The following is a 19,947-nucleotide window of genomic DNA, read 5'->3' on the forward strand; positions in this document are numbered from 1 at the left end:
GGTTTCATAGCAACAATTGACACAAAACAACACTGTGTGCCCTGAGACAGAGGGAACAGGAGAAATCTAATTGAAAACTAATTGAAAAATGAACATGACGTAATAAGAAAAGGAAATGTAAGAAATTTCACTTTAGTCCCCAAAGATGTAGGCGCTGTTATCTCTCTCTCGCCATTTTTATATATTTATATCTCTCACTTTTTCTCTCTTTTTATTTTCCCTGTCCATCAACCCCTAACAGACATTATAAACTGGGTGGTTCGAGCCCTGAATGCTGATTGGCTGACAGCCATGGTATATCAGACCGTATACCACGGGTATGACAAAACACTTTTTTTTACTGCTCTAATTATGTTGGTAACCATTTTATTATGGCAATAAGGCACCTCGTGTGTTTGAGGTATATGGCCAATATACCACGTCTAAGGGCTGTGTCCAGGCACTTCATGGTGTGTTGTGCATAAGAACAACCCTTAGTCGTGGTATATTGGCCATATACCACACCATCCCCATCCAGGCATGTCTCGTCAAGAGATTATTTTTCACTTTGAAGCTAATATCATAACTTTCACAACTGGGTCATTCTATGAAAACGGTTGGTTTTTGAACAGCCAACTTTTACAAATGTTGCTTTTTTTTAAATCAAAACTTATAGTCAGATAATAGTTAACCCCTTAACATTATAAATCAGTATAAATGGCAGCATAACATATTTTGTAGATTTTTACTACATTACGTAAAAAACTACTTGTGCTGCCTTTTTGTCACTGGTTACCTATATTTTAGATGACAATTCAGGCTTTCTAGAATGTAATTTCCGTATTTAATTTGCATATATAATTAAAGGGAGAAAAGGTTAATGATAATACTAAGAATTTGTCCATACAATTTATTACTACTAGTAATCATTTTTTTGTTTTTAAATTTTTTACCCATTTTTCTCCCCAATTTCATGGTATCCAATTGTTTAGTAGCTACTATCTTGTCTCATCGCTACAACTCCAGCACGGGCTCGGGAGAGACGAAGGTTGAAAGTCATGCGTCCTCCGATACACAACCCAACCAAGCCGCACTGCTTCTTAACACAGGGCGCATCCAACCCGGAAGCCAGCCGAACAAATGTGTCGGAAGAAACACAGTGCACCTGGCAACCTTGGATATGGACAAGGTATGACAGCAATCAATGCTTTGGTTTTATGCCACAAATACTAAAAAATAACTAGCATTTGAAACAGTGGCCAGGTAAACAAAAGCATGGCTTGCTGTCATACCTTGTCCATAGACTGCTTACACGGTAAGGAAACCAATATGTAAATTCGTAACTATCCCTTTAAGTAGGCCTATACAATATTTGTCACATGGCACAAGAATATATATACTGTTTTAACAAGCTATGTAGTTTTGTGGATAGGCGTGAGCTGCGTGACAGAGTAGGACATTATTTGTAATAAAAAATATTGCTAATACAGTGCCTTGCGAAAGTATTCGGCCCCCTTGAACATTGCGACCTTTTGCCACATTTCAGGCTTCAAACATGAAGATATAAAACTGTATTTTTTTGTGAAGAATCAACAACAAGTGGGACACAATCATGAAGTGGAACGACATTTATTGGATATTTCAAACTTTTTTAACAAATCAAAAAACTGAAAAATTGGGCGTGCAAAATTATTCAGCCCCTTTAAGTTAATACTTTGTAGCGCCACCTTTTGCTGCGATTACAGCTGTAAGTCGCTTGGGGTATGTGCAGCAAACTCTCTCCAGAAGTTCAGTGAGGATCTCTGAATGATCCAATGTTGACCTAAATGACTAATGATGATAAATACAATCCACCTGTGTGTAATCAAGTCTCCGTATAAATGCACCTGCACTGTGATAGTCTCAGAGGTCCGTTAAAAGTGCAGAGAGCATCATGAAGAACAAGGAACACACCAGGCAGGTCCGAGATACTGTTGTGAAGAAGTTTAAAGCCGGATTTGGATACAAAAATATTTCCCAAGCTTTAAACATCCCAAGGAGCACTGTGCAAGCGATAATATTGAAATGGAAGGAGTATCAGACCACTGCAAATCTACCAAGACCTGGCCGTCCCTCTAAACTTTCAGCTCATACAAGGAGAAGACTGATCAGAGATGCAGCCAAGAGGCCCATGATCACTCTGGATGAACTGCAGAGATCTACAGCTGAGGTGGAAGACTCTGTCCATAGGACAACAATCAGTCGTATATTGCACAAATCTGGCCTTAATGGAAGAGTGTCAAGAAGAAAGCCATTTCTTAAAGATATCCATAAAAAGTGTCGTTTAAAGTTTGCCACAAGCCACCTGGGAGACACACCAAACATGTGGAAGAAGGTGCTCTGGTCAGATGAAACCAAAATTGAACTTTTTGGCAACAATGCAAAACGTTATGTTTGGCGTAAAAGCAACACCCTGAACACACCATCCCCACTGTCAAACATGGTGGTGGCAGCATCATGGTTTGGGCCTGCTTTTCTTCAGCAGGGACAGGGAAGATGGTTCAAATTGATGGGAAGATGAATGGAGCCAAATACAGGACCATTCTGGAAGAAAACCTGATGGAGTCTGCAAAAGACCTGAGACTGGGACGGAGATTTGTCTTCCAACAAGACAATGATCCAAAAAATAAAGCAAAATCTACAATGGAATGGTTCAAAAATAAACATATCCAGGTGTTAGAATGGCCAAGTCAAAGTCCAGACCTGAATCCAATGCTCTCCATCCAACCTCACTGAGCTCGAGCTGTTTTGCAAGGAGGAATGGGAGAAAATGTCAGTCTCTCGATGTGCAAAACTGATAGAGACATTCCCCAAGCGACTTAGAGCTGTAATCGCAGCAAAAGGTGGCGCTACAAAGTATTAACTTAAGGGGGCTGAATAATTTTGCACGCCCAATTTTTCAGTTTTTGATTTGTTAAAAAAGTTTGAAATATCCAATAAATGTCGTTCCACTTCATGATTGTGTCCCACTTGTTGTTGATACTTCACAAAAAAATACAGTTTTTTTATCTTTATGTTTGAAGCCTGAAATGTGGTAAAAGGTCGCAAAGTTCAAGGGGGCCCAATACTTTCGCAAGGCACTGTAAATTGATAAAATTGTATGTCTTATGTTTGTCATTGGTTTCACATTGTGTCACTGGTGTTACATCGCATCACTGGTATTACTGTATGGCATATTGGTGTTCTGGCATCAGAGTAGCCCAATTTAATTTAATATGTTTTTTGAAGATGTTGCTACATTCATTAGTAAACATTTTACATGGTTAGGAAACAAATCTGTCATTTTATAATTTGGGTGAACTATCCCTTTAAGTAACTCTGTAGATACAGAGTACATACGTCTTCCTACAGACACATTGTCTTAATTCTGACCTTGCAGTACTGGGTTCACTGTCTGGAGTGGATGGGTGGGTCAACACTGTCGTTCCTGCTCTCAATCTCTCTGTGTTTTGCCTGTCTGACCTGCCATTTCCTACGCTCTTGTCTTTTTTCTCTTTATGTGAGATCCTTCACTCTATTTCTTTTTTGACTCTCTAAATCCTTTAAGTAAGTCTGGTGTTTTTGTTTAAGGTAGACTGCTCTGCGGTGTGGGTCAGCATCCCTGCGCTGTCTGTAGAATATTTGCAATGAACCTTTAAACCAGGAAGAATTTGGCATGGATGTTGCATTTTTTCAATGGTCGTTTTTTATACATTTTAACACCAGTGACATGAAAGGGACAGCTATTACTTGTAAGTAGTCCACTAAATAAATATAATACTTTCCTTTGTATTATGACATTTAAAGAGGGAGAAAAATATATTTTAAAACTCAAAATCTGTCACTAAACCATGACTCCTGACCTGAGGGACAAGCCCATTTCATGGTATTGACTGTGCTCTACAATATATATAAAACATGTTTCGCAATATTAACTGTCTTACATATGTTTATTAATAATAAAACATTTCAATGTAAAAAATTGTGTCATTATCTCACACTTTTAAGTGGTTTCCTTGTGAATAAGGCCAGGACAGGAAAGCCACCATTTTTGTAGAATGACCCAACTAACTCTTAGCACAAAAATGTAAAAGCATAATCAAAAGGGCACGTTTCAAAACTCTAGGCATTAACAACTCACTTGTAAACTGAACAACATCACCTGGTATTAACCAGGTATTACCATCTCCTATTCCACTCCTTGTGGTCACCCACAAGTGGCCAAACACGACTCCAACACCATCATTAAGTTTGCTGACGACACAACAGTGGTAGGCCAAGGTCCCCGAAAACAATGAGACAGCCTATAGGGAGGAGGTCAGAGACCTGGCAGTGTGGTGCGAGGACAACAACGTCTCCCTCAATGTGAGCTAGACAAAGGAGCTGATCGTGGACTACAGAAAAAGGCAGGCCCGAACAGGCCCCCATTAACATCGACAGGGCTGTAGTAGAGCGGGTCGAGAGTTTCAAGTTCCTTGGTGTCCACATCACCAACGAACCATCATGGTCCAGACACACCAAGAAAGCCATGAAGAGGGCACGACAACACCTTTTCCCCCTCAGGAGACTGAAAAGATTTGGCATGGGTCCCAAGATCCTCAAAAAGTTATGCAGCTGCACCATCGAGAGTATCTTAACCAGTTGCATCATCGCCTGGTATGGCAACTGCTCGGCATCTGATCGTAAGGCGCTACAGAGGGTAGTGCGTATGGCCCAGTACATCACTGGGGCCAAGCTTCCCGCCGTCCAGGACCTATATAATAGGCAGGTCAGAGGAAGCCCCATAAATTGTCAGAGACTCCAAATCACCCTAGTCATAGACTGTTTTCTCTGCTACCGCACGGCAAGCGGTACCGGAGCGCCAAGTCTAGGACCAAAGACTCCTTAACAGCTTCTACCCCCAATCCATAAGAACAATTAATCAAATGGCCACCGGACTATTTACATTGACCCCCCCCCCCCCCCCCCTTACAATTGTGTTGTACACTGCTGCTACTCACTGTTTATTATCCATGTATAGTCACTTCACCCCTACCTACATGTACAAGTTACCTCGACTAAACCGTACATTGACTCGGTACCGGTACCCGGTACCCTCTGTATATAGCCTCATTATTGTTATTGTTTATTGTTTTACTTTTTATTATTTTTTACTTTAGTTTTTTACTTTAGTTTAATTGGTAAATATTTTCTTCCCTCTTCTTGAACTGCACTGTTGGTTAAGCGTTTGTCAGCCATAATGGGTTTTGCGGCCGGCGGGAGGCACAAAAACTGCCGAAGCTCCTCTGCATTTCCACCAGCCGTTAGCATCAGCAGCTCTATACTGAGAAACATCTCGGCTCCCGGGGTAGAAACCTTGAGCTATCCTGGGTCTTGGGTACAGTACATTACTAGGCTGTGTCCTACTGTTTTACGCTGAGAAGGATTTTAAAGAACTGATTGGAACTCTGAAAGACTCCAACAAGCATCCAATTATTTCAGGACCAGTGCTTTCACTGAGTCGTGGCAGTGAAATATTCAGTAGGTTGCTGACGCTACACGACTGTCTAGGAGTCTTTAGTTCTGTTGGAGTTACTTTTGTGCATTACTTTGACACCTTTTGGAAACAGAAAATGCTCTACAGAGAAGATGGGGTCCATCCAAATCATCTTGGTTCCTGGACCCTGTCCCCGCATATCTCAAGGCTGCGCTGAGACAAATTTTCAACATCCTGTGTTGAAGGTAATCCCAACCATAAATGAATAGTAGTATCATCATACTGCAGTTAACCCTGACTCTTGTTTTAATCCACGTCCTCGCTCAAAGGAAATTCCCAATGGTACAGTTCTGGACAATCTTGTATTTACACAAATTCAAGCTAGCCAAATGGTATTTTCAAATAGGGGGTTACCAACTGGCATAGTATGCTTTAATTAGAGATTCTGGTTATATCTGAAGCGTGCTAAATAAGACTGTGCTGGATACTGATGTGTCTCTGACTGGTTATAATGATTTAAGATCTGACAGAGTTGGCAGAGTTGGTGGTGTCACCATATTTATAAACAACTTAAATGTTTCTGTATCTGTCAAAAACGTCTAACACATTGTGATCTCTACAGCGCCATTGGCTGGTCATCATTGACCTTGCATAGGCTTAAACACTGGTATTGTCACACCTGCTCTCACTCTTCCTCTCTGGCGCTCGAGGGCGACAGACTGCCTATCATTACGCACACCTGTCACCATTGTTACACACACCTGTGCTTCATTGGACCCACCTGGACTCCATCACTATGTTGATTGCCCCTCCTATATCTGTTTATTTGGTTAGATCCCTGTGTCAGCATTAATTTCATAGTGTGTTCCTGTCCAGACACTGTCCTGTCCTGTTCCATGTCTATGGTTAATTAAATGTTCTCTCCCTGTACCTGCTTCCCGTCCCTGGCGTAGATCCTCACAGAATGCTGACACCCCTAAAATAAACATTTGGGAGTTTCGGTTGGTGACGTCGGGTCTGGGTGCTATCGCAGAGGGAACTAGGGGTGCTTCAGCTAGCTCATCAGGCTTACAACCCTTAGCTGGCTTGAGAGGTTGTCTTGCCTCGGTGGGCTCGGCAGGCACCCACACCCACGTCATGCTTCAGCCGGCCATCAGGCTCCCACGCCTCAGCCGGTTCGTTAGGCTCCCACGCCTCATTAGGATCATCGGGATTTCACGCCCCAGCCGGATCGTCAGGCTCCCACGCCTGAGCCGGCTCACCAGGCTCCAACGCCTCTGCCGGTTCGTCAGGCTTCTACGCCCCCAGACGGCTTGTCCAGCGCCCATGCCTTGGTGGGATGCTGGGTGGCGCCCTTAGGGGGGTACTGTCACGCCTGCTCCCGCTCTCCCTCTCTGGCACCAGACTGCCTATCATTAGGCACACCTGTCACCACCGTTACATGCACCTGCGCTTCATTGGACAAACCTGGACTCCATCACTATGTTGATTGCCCCTCCTATATTCTGTCCAGATGCTGCCTTGTCCTGTTCCATGACCGTGGTTAATTAAATGTTCACTCCCCAGCTGTTTTTTAGTGAAATTCATGTTTCTTTACAAAATATGTAATTGTTGTACTGTATGTGTGTCCATAGTTTTGTTCAATGATGTGTTAGTGTATGTAATTGGTTTTGTCTGAAACTTTGTTCCCCCTGCTGCTGTGGGACCAGGTCTCTCTTGAAAAAGAGAGAGTAAAAGAGAGTAAAAACCTGTATAAATACAAAAAATACATCTGTCTCTAAGGAATTTGAATGTCTAGTCCTAATTGTGGGCTTGGTAATAATGCCCCATTTACGCTAGTGGGAATTTATCACCCTCTCTCTGCCTCAACATGTGCTCTTAGCCAATGGTCTGACTTGCTATCTAACTATGCTAAATCTGAATTAGAAATTTTGGGTGATCTTAATCTGGATTGGTTGACTACTATCTCTGACTGGAGTGCTTTTAGTTTGTATGCCCCCAGCTCATGAAACAGCCTTCAGGCCACCTTGAAATGGGTGGTCTCCATTGGAAAGTTTAGATGGAGTTTAAGGGAGGTCATATGTGAGAGTTGTGTTTGTTTTGATTCATCTTGATAAATGTATTTATTGTATTGATATGATTTATTGTATGTTCATGTTTACAGGGCTCCCTTGCAAATGAAACCCAGGTCTCAATGGTGACCAAACCTTTATAAAAAAACAAAAAATAAACAAAGACTGTAAAAACGGGACACAATACATATTTGCTTTGCACTCAGCATTAAGGAGTTAGATTCGGTGTAAGGCACTGTAATTGGAAAAAAACAGCAACAGTCTATGGAGCATCTAGAGACCCCACAATATTCTCTCTCTCTCTCTCTCTCTCTCTCTCTCTCTCTCTCTCTCTCTCTCTCTCTCTCTCTCTCTCTCTCTCTCTCTCTCTCTCTCTCTCTCTCTCTCTCTCTCATTCTCTCTCTCTCATACTCTCTCTCTCATACTCTCTCTCTCATACTCTCTCTCTCATACTCTCTCTCTAACTCACTATGACTCACCTTCCTCTGGTATGATGTGAAGGGTGACAGTGAGACCGGCATCTTTGATGAGCTTGACAATGTCAGCGTGGGGCATGCTGATGATGGACTGCCCATTGACAGCCAGGATCCGGTCACCAATCTTCAGGCTCCCGCAGCGGTCTGCCGGGCTGCTCTCGATGATACGACCGATCTTATGGGGCACAGCTAGTAGGGTGGTAGAAGTATTGGTTGAAATGTTAGAAAAAGGAAGAATATGAGGGTTGTCAAGTGCTGGACAGAAGAAGAAAAAAAGTAGTAATGTTTTCAACTTTGTTATCTGCTCTCAAGTGTTTTTTGAGAAGTGCACACACAAGAAAATGTTTGATCCTTCTGGGAAACTGATGAAACTCTGTCTTGTGTGTGACTCAGCAAAACATTGTGGGAGCATACTACAGAGGAATCAAATCAAATGTTATTAGTCACTTGCTCTGAATACAACAGGTGTAGACCTTGAAATGCTTACTTACGAGCCCCTAACCAACAGTGCAGTTAAAAAAATAAAAAATAAAAAAATAAATAAAAGTAATAAGTAATTAAAGAGCAGCAGTAAAATGACAATAGCGAGACTATATACAGGGGGGTACCGGTACAGAGTCAATGTGCGGGGGGCACCGGTTAGTTGAGGTAATATGTACTGTAGGTAGAGGTATTAAAGGGACTATGCATAGATGATAACAACAGAGAGTAGCAGCGGTGTAAAAGGGGAGGGGGGAAATGCAAATACCCTGGGTAGCCATTTGATTAGATCTTCAGGAGTCTTATGGCTTGTGGGTAGAAGCTGTTCAGAAGCCTCTTGGACCTAGACTTGGTACTCCGGTAATGCTTGACGTACGGTAGCAGAGAGAACAGTCTATGACTAGGGTGGCTGGAGTCTAACAATTTTAAGGGCCTTCCTCTGACACTGCCTGGTATAGAGGTCCTGGATGGCAGGAAGCCTGAGTGATGTGCTGGGCCATACGCACTACCCTCTGTAGTACCTTGTGGTCGGAGGCCGAGCAGTTGCCATACCAGACAGTGATGCAACCAGTGATGCAATGCTCTTGATGTTGCAGCTGTAGAACATTTTTGAGGACCCATGCCAACTTATCAGCCTCCTGAGGGGGAATAGGTTTTGTCGTGCCATCTTCACAACTGTCTTGTTGTGCTTGGACCAAGTTAGTTTGTTGGTGATATGGACACCAAATAACTTGAAACTCTCAACATGCTCCAATACAGCCCTGTTGATGAGAATGGGGGAGTGCTCGGTCCTCTTTTTCCTGTAGTCCACAATCATCTCCTTTGTCTTGATCACGTTGAGGGAGAGGTTTTTGTCCTGGCACCACATGGCCAGGTCTCTGACCTCCTCCCTATAGGTCTCGTCGTTGTTGGTGATCAGGCCTACCACCGTTGTGTCATCGGCAAACTGAATGATGTTGTTGGAGTCGTTCCTGGCCGTGCAGTCATGACTGAACAGGGAGTACAGGAGGGGACTTAGCACGCACCCCTGAGGGGCCCCTATATTGAGGATTAGCGTGGCGGATGTGTTGTTCCCTACCCTTACCACCTGGTGGAGGCCCGTCCGGAAGTCCAGGATCCAGTTGCAGAGGGAGGTGTTTAGTCACAGGGTCCTTAGAGTAGTGAGGAGCTTTGAGGGCACTATGGTGTTGAACACTGAGCTGTAGTCAATGAATAGCATTCTCATATAGGTGTTCCTTTTGTCCAGGTGGGAAAGGGCAGTGTGGAGTGCAATAGAGATTGCATCATCTGTGGATCTGTTGGGGTGGTATGCAAATTGTAGTGGGTCTAGGGTTTCTGGGGAAATAGTCTTGATGTGAGCCATGACCAACCTTTCAAAGCTCTTTATGGCTACAGATGTGAGTTCTACGGGTCAGTAGTAAATTAGGCAGGTTAACTTAGTGTTCTTGGGCACAGGGACTATGGTGGTCTGCTTCAAACATGTTGCTTTTACAGACTCGGATAGGGAGAGGTTGAAAATATCAGTGAAGACACATGCCAGTTGGTCAGCGCATGCTTGCAATACACATCCTGGTAATCTGTCTGGCCCTGCGGCCTTGTGAATGTTGACACACTTACTCACATCGGCTGCGAAGAGCGTGATCACAAAGTCTTCTGGAACAGCTGGTGCTCTCATGTATGTTTCAGTGTTATTTGTCTCGAAGCGAGCATAGAAGTTATTTAGCTCGTCTGGTAGGCTTGTGTCACTGGGCAGCTCTCGGCTGTGCTTCCCTTTGTAGTCTGTAATGGTTTGCAGTCCCTGCCACATCTGATGAGTGTCAAAGCCAGTGTAGTATGACTCGATCTTAGTCCTGTATTGACACATTGCCTGTTTGATGGTTCGTCGGAGGACATAGCGGGACTTCTTATAAGCTTCCAGGTTAGACTCCCGCTCCTTGAAAGCGGCAGCTCTAGCCTTTAGCTCAGTGCGGATGCATGGCTTCTGGTTGGGGTATGTGCGTACAGTCACTGTGGGGATGACGTCATCGATGTTGATGAAGCCAATGACAGATGTGGTGTCCTCCTCAATGCCATTGGAGGAATACCAGTCTGTGCTAGGAAAAAACAGTCCTGTACCTTAGCATCTGCTTCATCTGACCACTTTATTATTGATCTAGTCACTGGTGCTTCCATGGTATTATGGTCAGATTTGCCAAATGGAGGGCGAGGGAGAGCTTTGTATGCATCTCTGTGTGTGGAGTATAGGTGGTCCAGATTTATTTTCCCTCTGGTTGCACATTTAACATGCTGATAGATATTTGGTAAAACTGGTTTAAGTGTCCCTGCAGGTTAAAGTCCCTAGCTACTAGGAGTGCTGCCTCTGGCTGAGAGTTTTCTTGTTTGCTTATGGCAGAATACAGCTCATTCAATGCTATCTTAGTGCCAGGCTCTGACTGTGGTGGTATGTAAACAGCTACAAAGAATATAGATGAAAACTCTCTCGGTAGGTAGTGTGGTCTGCAGCTTATCATGAGAAACTCTACGTCAGGCGAGCAATAGCTAAAGACTTCTTTAGATATCGTACACCAGCGGTTGTTTACAAAATTACATAGATCTCTGCCCCTTGTCTTAACAGACGCTGCTGTTCTCTCCTGCCGGTACATCGTATAACCAGCCAGCTGTATGTTGATATTGTTGTCATTCAGCCACGACTCCGTGAAGCAGCAACCGCTGGTGTTAGAGTTTTTAATGTCCCGTTGGTAGTTTAATCTTCCAAGTAACTCGTCCATTTTATTGTCCAAAGATTGCATGTTTGCTTGAGGGAAGTGGGGGTTTATTCGATTGCCTCCGACTTCTCAGAAGGCAGACCGTTCTCCTGTCTCTCTTTCTCCACCTCCTCTTCACGCAGATCACTGGGGTCAGGGCCTGTTCCAGAGGGAGCCGTATGTCCTCCGCCTCGGGTTCGTCAGAGTCGTGAATGAAGAAAAAGGATTCTGCTAGTCTGTGGTGAGTAATCGCAGTCCGGAAGTCTAGAAGTTATTTTCGGTCATAAGAGATGGTAGCGGCAAAATTATGTCCAAAAATAGTCAAAAATAAGTAACAAACAACGCAGATAAACAAACAAAAAAACACAATCGGTTGGGGGTCGTAAATTGTCTGCCTTCTGCTCCGGCGCCATCTTATAATAGGGGTTGAATGGGAAATATAAAATATTTAAGTGCCTTTGAATGGGGTATGGTAGTAGGTGCCAGGCAACAGTTTCCCTTGTGAATCAAGAATGGTCTACCCCTCAAAGGACAGTCAACTGGACACAACTGTGGGAAGCATTGGAATCAACATAATGGATTATTACTTGGAATTGGAGCATCTGCCTTGTTCTATTCTAGAACAACACTCAGAGTGAGACATACAGTGCATTCGGAAAGGATTCAGGCCCATTGACTTTTCCCACATTTTGTTACGTTACAGCCTTATTCTAAAATGTATGAAATTACATTTTCCCTCAGCAATCTACACACAATACCCCATCATGACAGAGTGAAAACAGGTTTTCAGAAATGCATAAAAGGTATAAAAAACTACAGAAACACCTTATTGACATAAGTATTTAGACCCTGCATCCTGCATCCTGTTTCCAGTATCCATTGACTTAGGACGCCATTTGCAGTTCCTATGCCTTCCACTAGATGTCAACAGTCTTTAGAAATCGTTTCAGGCTTGTATTCTTATAATTAGGGAGTAAGACCAGTTTGAACGAGTGGACCCTAACGTGCCGAAGAGCTTTTTCAGGCGCATGTGCATTTCTTGTTTACCTTTTATGTTGACAACGTTATTGTCCGGTTGAAATATTATAGATCATTTAGGCTAAAAAACAACCTGAGGATTAAATATAAACATCGTTTGACATGTTTCTATGAACTTTACGGACACAAGTTGGATTTTTTTGTCTGATTATTTTGACTGAGTTTGAGCCTGTGGATTACTGAAGAAAACGCACTAGCAAAACTGAGGTTTTTGGATATAAAGAGACTTCGTCGAACAAAAGGAACATTTATTGAGTAAATTAATGTCTTCTGATTGCCACCACATGAAGATCATCAAAGGTAAGGGATTAATTTTATCTCTATTTCTGAGTTTTGTAACGCTTCTGCTTGGCTGGTTACTGTTTGTAATAATTTGTCAACTGGGCTATGTTCTGGGCTAGGTATTTTCGACGAAAAGCATTTTATAAATATGACACTGTGATTGGTTTAAGAAGAAGATAATCTTTAAACCTATGTAAAATAGGTTTTGTTTTCTGAATTGAGTTTCTGAATTTCTGAAATGAGCATTTCTGTAATTGAATTTGGCGCTCTGCAACATCACTGGATGTTGGCCAGATGGGACCCTAGCATCCCACGTACCCTAAAGAGGTTAAGAGAGAAAAATTAACTGAGAAAAGTACAAAGAGATCCTTGATAAAAACCTGTTCCAGAGCACTCAGGACCTCAGACCGGGGTGAAGGTTCACCTTCCAACAGGACAACAACCCTAAGCACACAGCCAAGACAACGCAGGAGTGGATTCGGGACAGGTCTCTGAATGTCCTTGAGTGGCCCAGCCAGAGCCCAGACTTGAACTCGATCTAGCATCTCTAGAGAGACCTAAAAATAGCTGTGCACCGAAGGTCCCCATCCAACCTGACAGAGCTTGAGAGGATCTGCAGAGAAGGATGGGAGAAACTCCCTAAATACAGGTCTGTCAAGTTTGTAGCGTTATTCCCACGAAGACTCAAGGCTGTATTCTCTGCCAAAGGTGCTTCAACAATATTGAGTAAAGCGTCTTAATACTTATGTAAATGTGACATTTCAGTTTTTTATTTGTAATAAATGAGAAAAAAAACAGACATTATGGAGCATTGTGTGAAGATTGATGAGGAGGAAAAAACGATTTAATACATTTTAGAATAAGGCTGTAACGTAATAAAGTGTTGAAAAGACAAGCGGTCTGAATACTTTCCAAATGCACGGTATAATCACTTTAGTAGTTTTTCTGGAGTAATTCTATTTCTATGGTGTGTGAGAAAGAATGTCTGACTCACTGATGATGGCAGCGTTCTCCGGTCGGTTCAACGAGCTGATGATAACGAAGCCAAAGCCTTCGTTCTCCTTGCGGTGGATGATGACATCATTGGTTTGCAGGGGGACGGCACCCTCCAGGGGGGAGGTGACGGAGGGCGGCGGGACGTTGTCGGGGGTGACGGGACAGGAAGCTGAGGCGTCGTCACTGTGTGGGGAGCTGTGCTGCGTGGACACGGAACCAGGGCTGCGGCCATTCACCCCTAACACCTCACCTACAGAAGGCAGCATAGGGGGAGAGGGGGAGAGAAAGAGAGAAAGAGAGAGAGAGAGAGAGTGTATTTTATTTGCCCCTCCCTCTGTAGTGTACACTACTCACCAGGGAAATAGATTCTCTTCCGGACCATCAGGCTGACCTGGCCGTTGTATAGTGTGTAAGGTGTGTATAATGTATAGTACTGTACAATACATTATAATGGTGATTAGTTTCTACTCTGTAGTGTACACTACACTACTCACTGGGGAAGTGGACTCTCCTCCGGACCGCCAGGCTGACCTGGCCATTGCGAGCGGCGGCGTGCATCAGGTCGATCACGTATCTGTGTGGTTTCCCAGCAACCACCATCTTATCCACGGAGATGAGCTCGTCCCCGGGTCGAAGTCGTCCGTCGCGTTCTGCAGGAGTGTTCTCTATGATCGCCCCGATCACAATCTGTTCAACGACAATCTAAATTAGCAGCGTATATATATATATATATATATATATATATATATATATATATATATATATATATATATATATATAACAAAACATTTATAACGCCTGCTATTTCCATGACATAGACTGACCAGGTGAATCCAGGTGGAAGCTACCATCCTTTATTTATGTCACTTGTTAAATCCACTTCAATCAGTGTGAATGAAGGGAAGGGGACATGTTAAAGAAGGATTTTAACACCTTCAGACAATTGAGACATGGATTGCGCATGTCCCATTCAGAGGGTGAATGGGAAAGACAAACGATTTAAGTGCCTTTGAATGGGGTATGGTAGTAGGTGCCAGGTGCAACAGTTTGTGTCAAGAACTGCAATGCTGCTGGATTTTTCACACTCAACAGTTTCCCATGTGAATCAAGAATGGTCCACCACCCAGCCAACTGGACACAACTGTGGGAAGAATTGGAGTCAACATGGGCCAGCATCCCTGTGGACCTTTTTCAACACCTTGTAGAGTCAATGACACAACAAATTGAGACTGTTCTGAGGGATGGGCGAGGTGAAACTCAATTTTAGGAAAGTGTTCCTAATGTTTGGTATACTCAGTGCATTTACCACAGTGTACTGCTAAATCTTCCAACTCACAGATCTGTAAGCATTGAAGGTTTAGGACCGGCCAAGGGGAGGGGTAGCTGTATTTAGTGTAGTCTTTTCTGAGATACTGCAAGTGTTCTAACAACATGGTGAAGGGTTTATCTCCCCTTTTGGAGAGTTGTTGTGTAAGCATCAATTAACAGAAAATTCCAAATGGTCTACTACATAATGGACTATTACTTGGAACTGGAGCATTCGCCGTGTTGTATTAATTCGTTAATTAATTGTAACGTAACAAAATGTGGGAAAAGTCAATGGGTCTAAATGCTTTCCAATTGCACTGTATGTCTCACGCTGAGGGTTGTTCTAGAATACAACAAGGCGAATGCTCCAGTTCCAAGTAATAGTCCATTATGTAGTAGACCATTTGGAATTTTCTGTTTATTAATGAATTACTGAATTAATTAATGAACATGCACCTGTGGAACTTAGGACACTAAAGAGGCCTTTCTACTGACTTTGAAAAACACCAAAAGAAAGATGCCTGCTCATCTGCGTGAATGTGCCTTAGGCATGCTGCAAGGAGGCATAAGGACTGCAGATGTGGCCCGAGGCAATTAATTGCAATGTCCATACTGTGAGACGCCTAAGACAGTGCTACAGGGAGACAGGACGGACAGCTGATCATCCTCGCAGTGGCAGACCACGTATTACAACACCTGTACAGTACTGTGACAGGATGGCAACAACAACTGCCCGAGTTACACCAGTAACACACAATCCCTCCATCAGTGCTCAGACTGTTTGCAATAGGCTGAGAGAGGCCGGACTGAGGGCTTGTAGGCCTGTTGTAAGGTTGGTCCTCACCAGACATCACCGGAAACAACGTCGCCTGTGGGCACAAACCCACTGGTCACTGTGGTGCTCTTCACTGACGAGTCACAGTTTTCTCTCACCAGGGGTGATGGTCAGATTCGAGTTTATCATCGAAGGAATGAGCATTACACCGAGGCCTGTACTCTGGAGCAGGAACAATTTGGAGGTGGAGAGTCCGTCATGATCTGGGGCAGTGTGTCACAGCATCATTGGACTCATCCTGACATGACCCTCCAGCATGACAATGCCACCAGCCATACTGCTCATTCTAGGCATGATTTCCTGCAAGACAGGAATGTGAGTGTTCTGCCATGGCCAGCGAAGAGCCCTGATCTCAATCCCATTGAGCACATCTGGGACCTGTTGGATCAGAGGGTGAGGGCTAGGGCCATTCCCCCCAGAAATGTCCAGGAACTTGCAGGTGCCTTGCTGGAAGAGTGGGGTAACATATCACAGCAAGAACTGGCAAATCTGGTGCAGTTCATGAGGAGGAGATGCACTGCAGTACTTAATGCAGCTGGTGGCCACACCAGATACTGACTATTACTTATGATTTGTTCAGGGACACATTATTCCATTTCTGTTAGTCACATGTCTGTGGAACTTGTTCAGTTTATGTCTCAGTTGTTGAATCTTATGGTCATACAAATATTTACATGTTATTTTTTCTGAAAGTAAATGCAGTTGACAGTAAGAGGATGTTTATTTTTTTTGCTGAGTTTAGAATGGATCTACTGCTTATCAGACTTGCACTCAATGACAATGACAGATCGTTAACTCGCATTTCTATCTGAAATCAGTTGGGTAGTACAAAAAGTTACATAATGGACCTTTTAAATCAAATCGAATTGTGTTTGTCACATGCTTCATAAACAACAGGTGTAGACTAACAGCGAAATACTTACTTATGGGACCTTCCCAACAGTGCGGACAGAAAGAAAATATAGAAAAGTAAAACACGTAATAATAAATACACAATGAGTATAACTTGGCTTGTTTACACAATGTACCCGTATCGAGTCAATGTGCAGGGGTTTGAGGTAATTGAGGTAGATGTGTACATATAACTAGGAATTAAGTTGTAGATAATAAACAGTAGCAGCAGTGAATGTGCAAAAATGTTCAAGGCAGATTGTCCAGGTAGCTATTTTGTTATAGTCCAGATAGCCATTTAACTAACTATTTAGCAGTCTTATGGCCTGGGGGTAGAGGTTGTTCAGAGTCCTTTTGGTTCCAGACTTTGCTTTGTGGTAGCAGAGAACACAGTCTATGGCTAGGGTGGCTGAAGTCTTTGACAATTGTTTGGGCCTTCCTCTGACACTGCCTGGTATATAGGTCTTGAATGGCAGGAAGCTTGGCCCCAGTGATGTACTGGGCCGTACAAACTACCCTCTGTAGCACTTTACGGTCAGATGCCGAGCAGTTGCCATACCAGGCGTGATGCAACCAGTCGTTGGTAAAGCTGTAGAACGTTTTGAGGATCTGGGGACCCATGACAAATCTTTTCAGTCTCCTGAGGGTGAAAAGGTGTTGTCATGTCCCCTTCTCGACTGTCTTTGTGTGTTTGGACCATGATAGTTTGTTGGTGATGTGGACACCAAGGAACTTGTCTTGCTGACGTTCAGGGAGCGGTTGTTGTTCTGCCAGGTCTTTGACCTCCTCCCTGTAGACAGTCTCATAGTTGTCAGTGAACAGGCTTACCACCGTTGTGTCATCAGCAAACTTAATAATGGTGTTGGGGTTGTGTGCGGCCATGCAGTCATGGGTGACAAGGGAGTACAGGAGGGGATTAAGCAAGCACCCTGAAGGGCCCCGTGTTGAGGGTCAGCGTAGCGAATGTGATGTTGCCTATCCTCACCACCTGGGGGTGGCCCGTCAGGAAATCCAGAATCCAGTTGCCGAGGCAGGTGATCAGTCCCAGGGTCCATAGTTTATTGATGAGCTTGGAGGGCACTATGGTGTTGAACGCTGAGTTGTAGTCAATAAACAGCATGTCCCTCTTGTCTAGGTGGGAAAGGCCAGTGTGGAGTGCAATACAGATTGCGTCATCTGGGGATCAGATGGGGCGGTATGTGAATTTGAGTGTCAATGTGAGCCATGGCCAGCCTTTCAAAGCATTTCATTCCTACAGGAGTGCTACGAGGCGATAGTAATTTTTAAAGATTACCATGGCGTTATTGGGCACAGGGACTATGGTAGTCTGCTTGAAACATGTAGATATTACAGACTGGGTCAAGAAGAGGTTGAAAATATTAGTGAAGACACTTGCCAGCGCATGCTCCGAGTTCACGTCCTGGTAATACGTCTGGCTCTGCGGCCTTGTGAATTAACATTAAAAGGTTATCACCTGTTTAACGGTCTTACTCACGTCAGCTAGAGAGAGCGTGATTATACAGTTGTCAGGTTTAATTTGATTATATTGTGTGTAAAATTATGTTAAGTGTGTGTGTGTGTGTTATAGTGTATGTGTGTATGTTAGGTTGGCATTATATGTTGTTCGGTGTGTTTGCTATTAAGTGTGTAGGCAGCAGCAGGCAGCAGGTGTGTTAAATGAGGATATACGTGCTTGTGTGAGGTGTGTATTACATGTTGTTAAGTTTGGTTGTATTATGGTGTGTTAGGTATGCATTATATGGTGTGTGTGTGTGTTGTCCAGCCCGTCCCATACGAGCCTTGTCACGGGCGTCCGGACTCACAGCCTGCACGGCCTCGTCTCCCCCCAGGATGCGGAAGCCAAACCCAGTCTTCTCCCTCAACAGGTGCACCTCCACATCCTGGTACTCTGGAAATAGACCAAAAAATTGAATACAGAGAAATAGATTGCACAAACATAGACTACCGTGGCCAAGAGAGGAAAGAATGCAGCACTGATTTGTAATCTGTTTGGAGTAAGAGTCCTTTCTTCATCTAGGCTGAACAACAACAAAATTATCTGTATAAATTATACTGATTGCATTTTAGTCTTCACATGCAGTGTTGATAATAAAATCCCCTTAGTGTCAAATGACGTGCCCACACATCAATCAATTAACATAATACAACAATCCCCATCAAAATCTGACTGTTTAAATATCTGTTTGTTTTGCATGGGCTGTTTCGCTTCATAGTCAGTTACAAAGGACAATTTGTCATCAATCCAGACACCAAGGTACTTATATTGAGAAACAAGCTAAGTTTGGGCAAATATGCAGGTCCTCAGGGTCAACATTTCATAACCTAGAAAACCCGAATGAGCTTGGTTTTACTTGTAAGTAAGACTAATTTAATATCTATAAGTGAATCAAAATCATGCACAAGATTGCAAAACTGTGTCATCTGCATCGAGATGAATGTTACAAGTATTAACAGTGTTTCCTATGTCATTAATTTACAGAGTGAACAATGATGGACCCACAATCGAACCCTGAGGAACACCTTTTTGAATCTCAAGAAATACAGATTGAATCCCGTCTGTCAAGATAGCTGGAGTTCTGTCACTAAGATAATTCTGAAACCATAAACAGGGTGTACACTACCGGTCATAAGTTTTAGAACACATACTCATTCAAAGGTTTTCTTTATTTGAACTATTTTCAAAATTGTAGAATAATAGTGAAGACATAAAACCTATTAAATAACAGATATGGAATCATGTACTAACCAAAAAATATATTTAATATATTTAATATTTGAGATTCTTCAAATAGCCACCCTTTGCCTTGATGACAGCTTTGCACACTCTTGAAATGTATGATTGCCAGGCAGCATGTGTAAAACTTCAGATAGCTCTGGACTGAACCAAGGGCAAGACCTATTTTGAATTCTCCGTTTGTAAAGGGAGCATGTTTATCTACAATACAATTGAAAACATTTGAGAAGTGGTTCAGAGCCAACTCTGGGTCAGGAATAGATGCAATACAATCAAAGTCACCAAAATAAATGCCTCAAAAAAGGCCTGTTCATTGTCATTTTTAAAATTCCTTGTTGATAAAAACAAGGTTTGGATCTAAATCTATCCTTGACACATACAATAGGAAAGTGGTCACTATTATCCAAAGCAAATTGTAATGTGTACGCTGGGAGTTGGGAAGCAAGTACAGGGAGTGAAAATGTAATAAATAGAACAAAACAAGAAACCCGAAAAGCGTCCAGAGATGAAACAGTAATAATGCATGAAATAATGCCCTGAGGAGAGAACCAAGGGGAGTGACAGATATAGGGGAGGTAATCGGGAAGGTGATATAAT

General features: G+C 43.1%; 1 protein-coding gene across 1 annotated transcript in view; it reads right to left on the minus strand.

Moving 5' to 3' along the window:
* LOC139367878 (membrane-associated guanylate kinase, WW and PDZ domain-containing protein 2-like) overlaps nt 1–19,947 on the minus strand; it is a 291,127-nt gene that overhangs the window by 12,253 nt on the left and 258,927 nt on the right. The window contains 4 exon segments of the mRNA XM_071106232.1: nt 8,025–8,210; nt 13,560–13,799; nt 14,044–14,248; nt 18,419–18,509. Of these exon segments, the coding sequence (XP_070962333.1) occupies nt 8,025–8,210; nt 13,560–13,799; nt 14,044–14,248; nt 18,419–18,509 (722 nt within the window).

This window comes from Oncorhynchus clarkii, chromosome 2 (assembly GCF_045791955.1).
Source record: "Oncorhynchus clarkii lewisi isolate Uvic-CL-2024 chromosome 2, UVic_Ocla_1.0, whole genome shotgun sequence".
Classification (NCBI taxonomy): domain Eukaryota; kingdom Metazoa; phylum Chordata; class Actinopteri; order Salmoniformes; family Salmonidae; genus Oncorhynchus; species Oncorhynchus clarkii.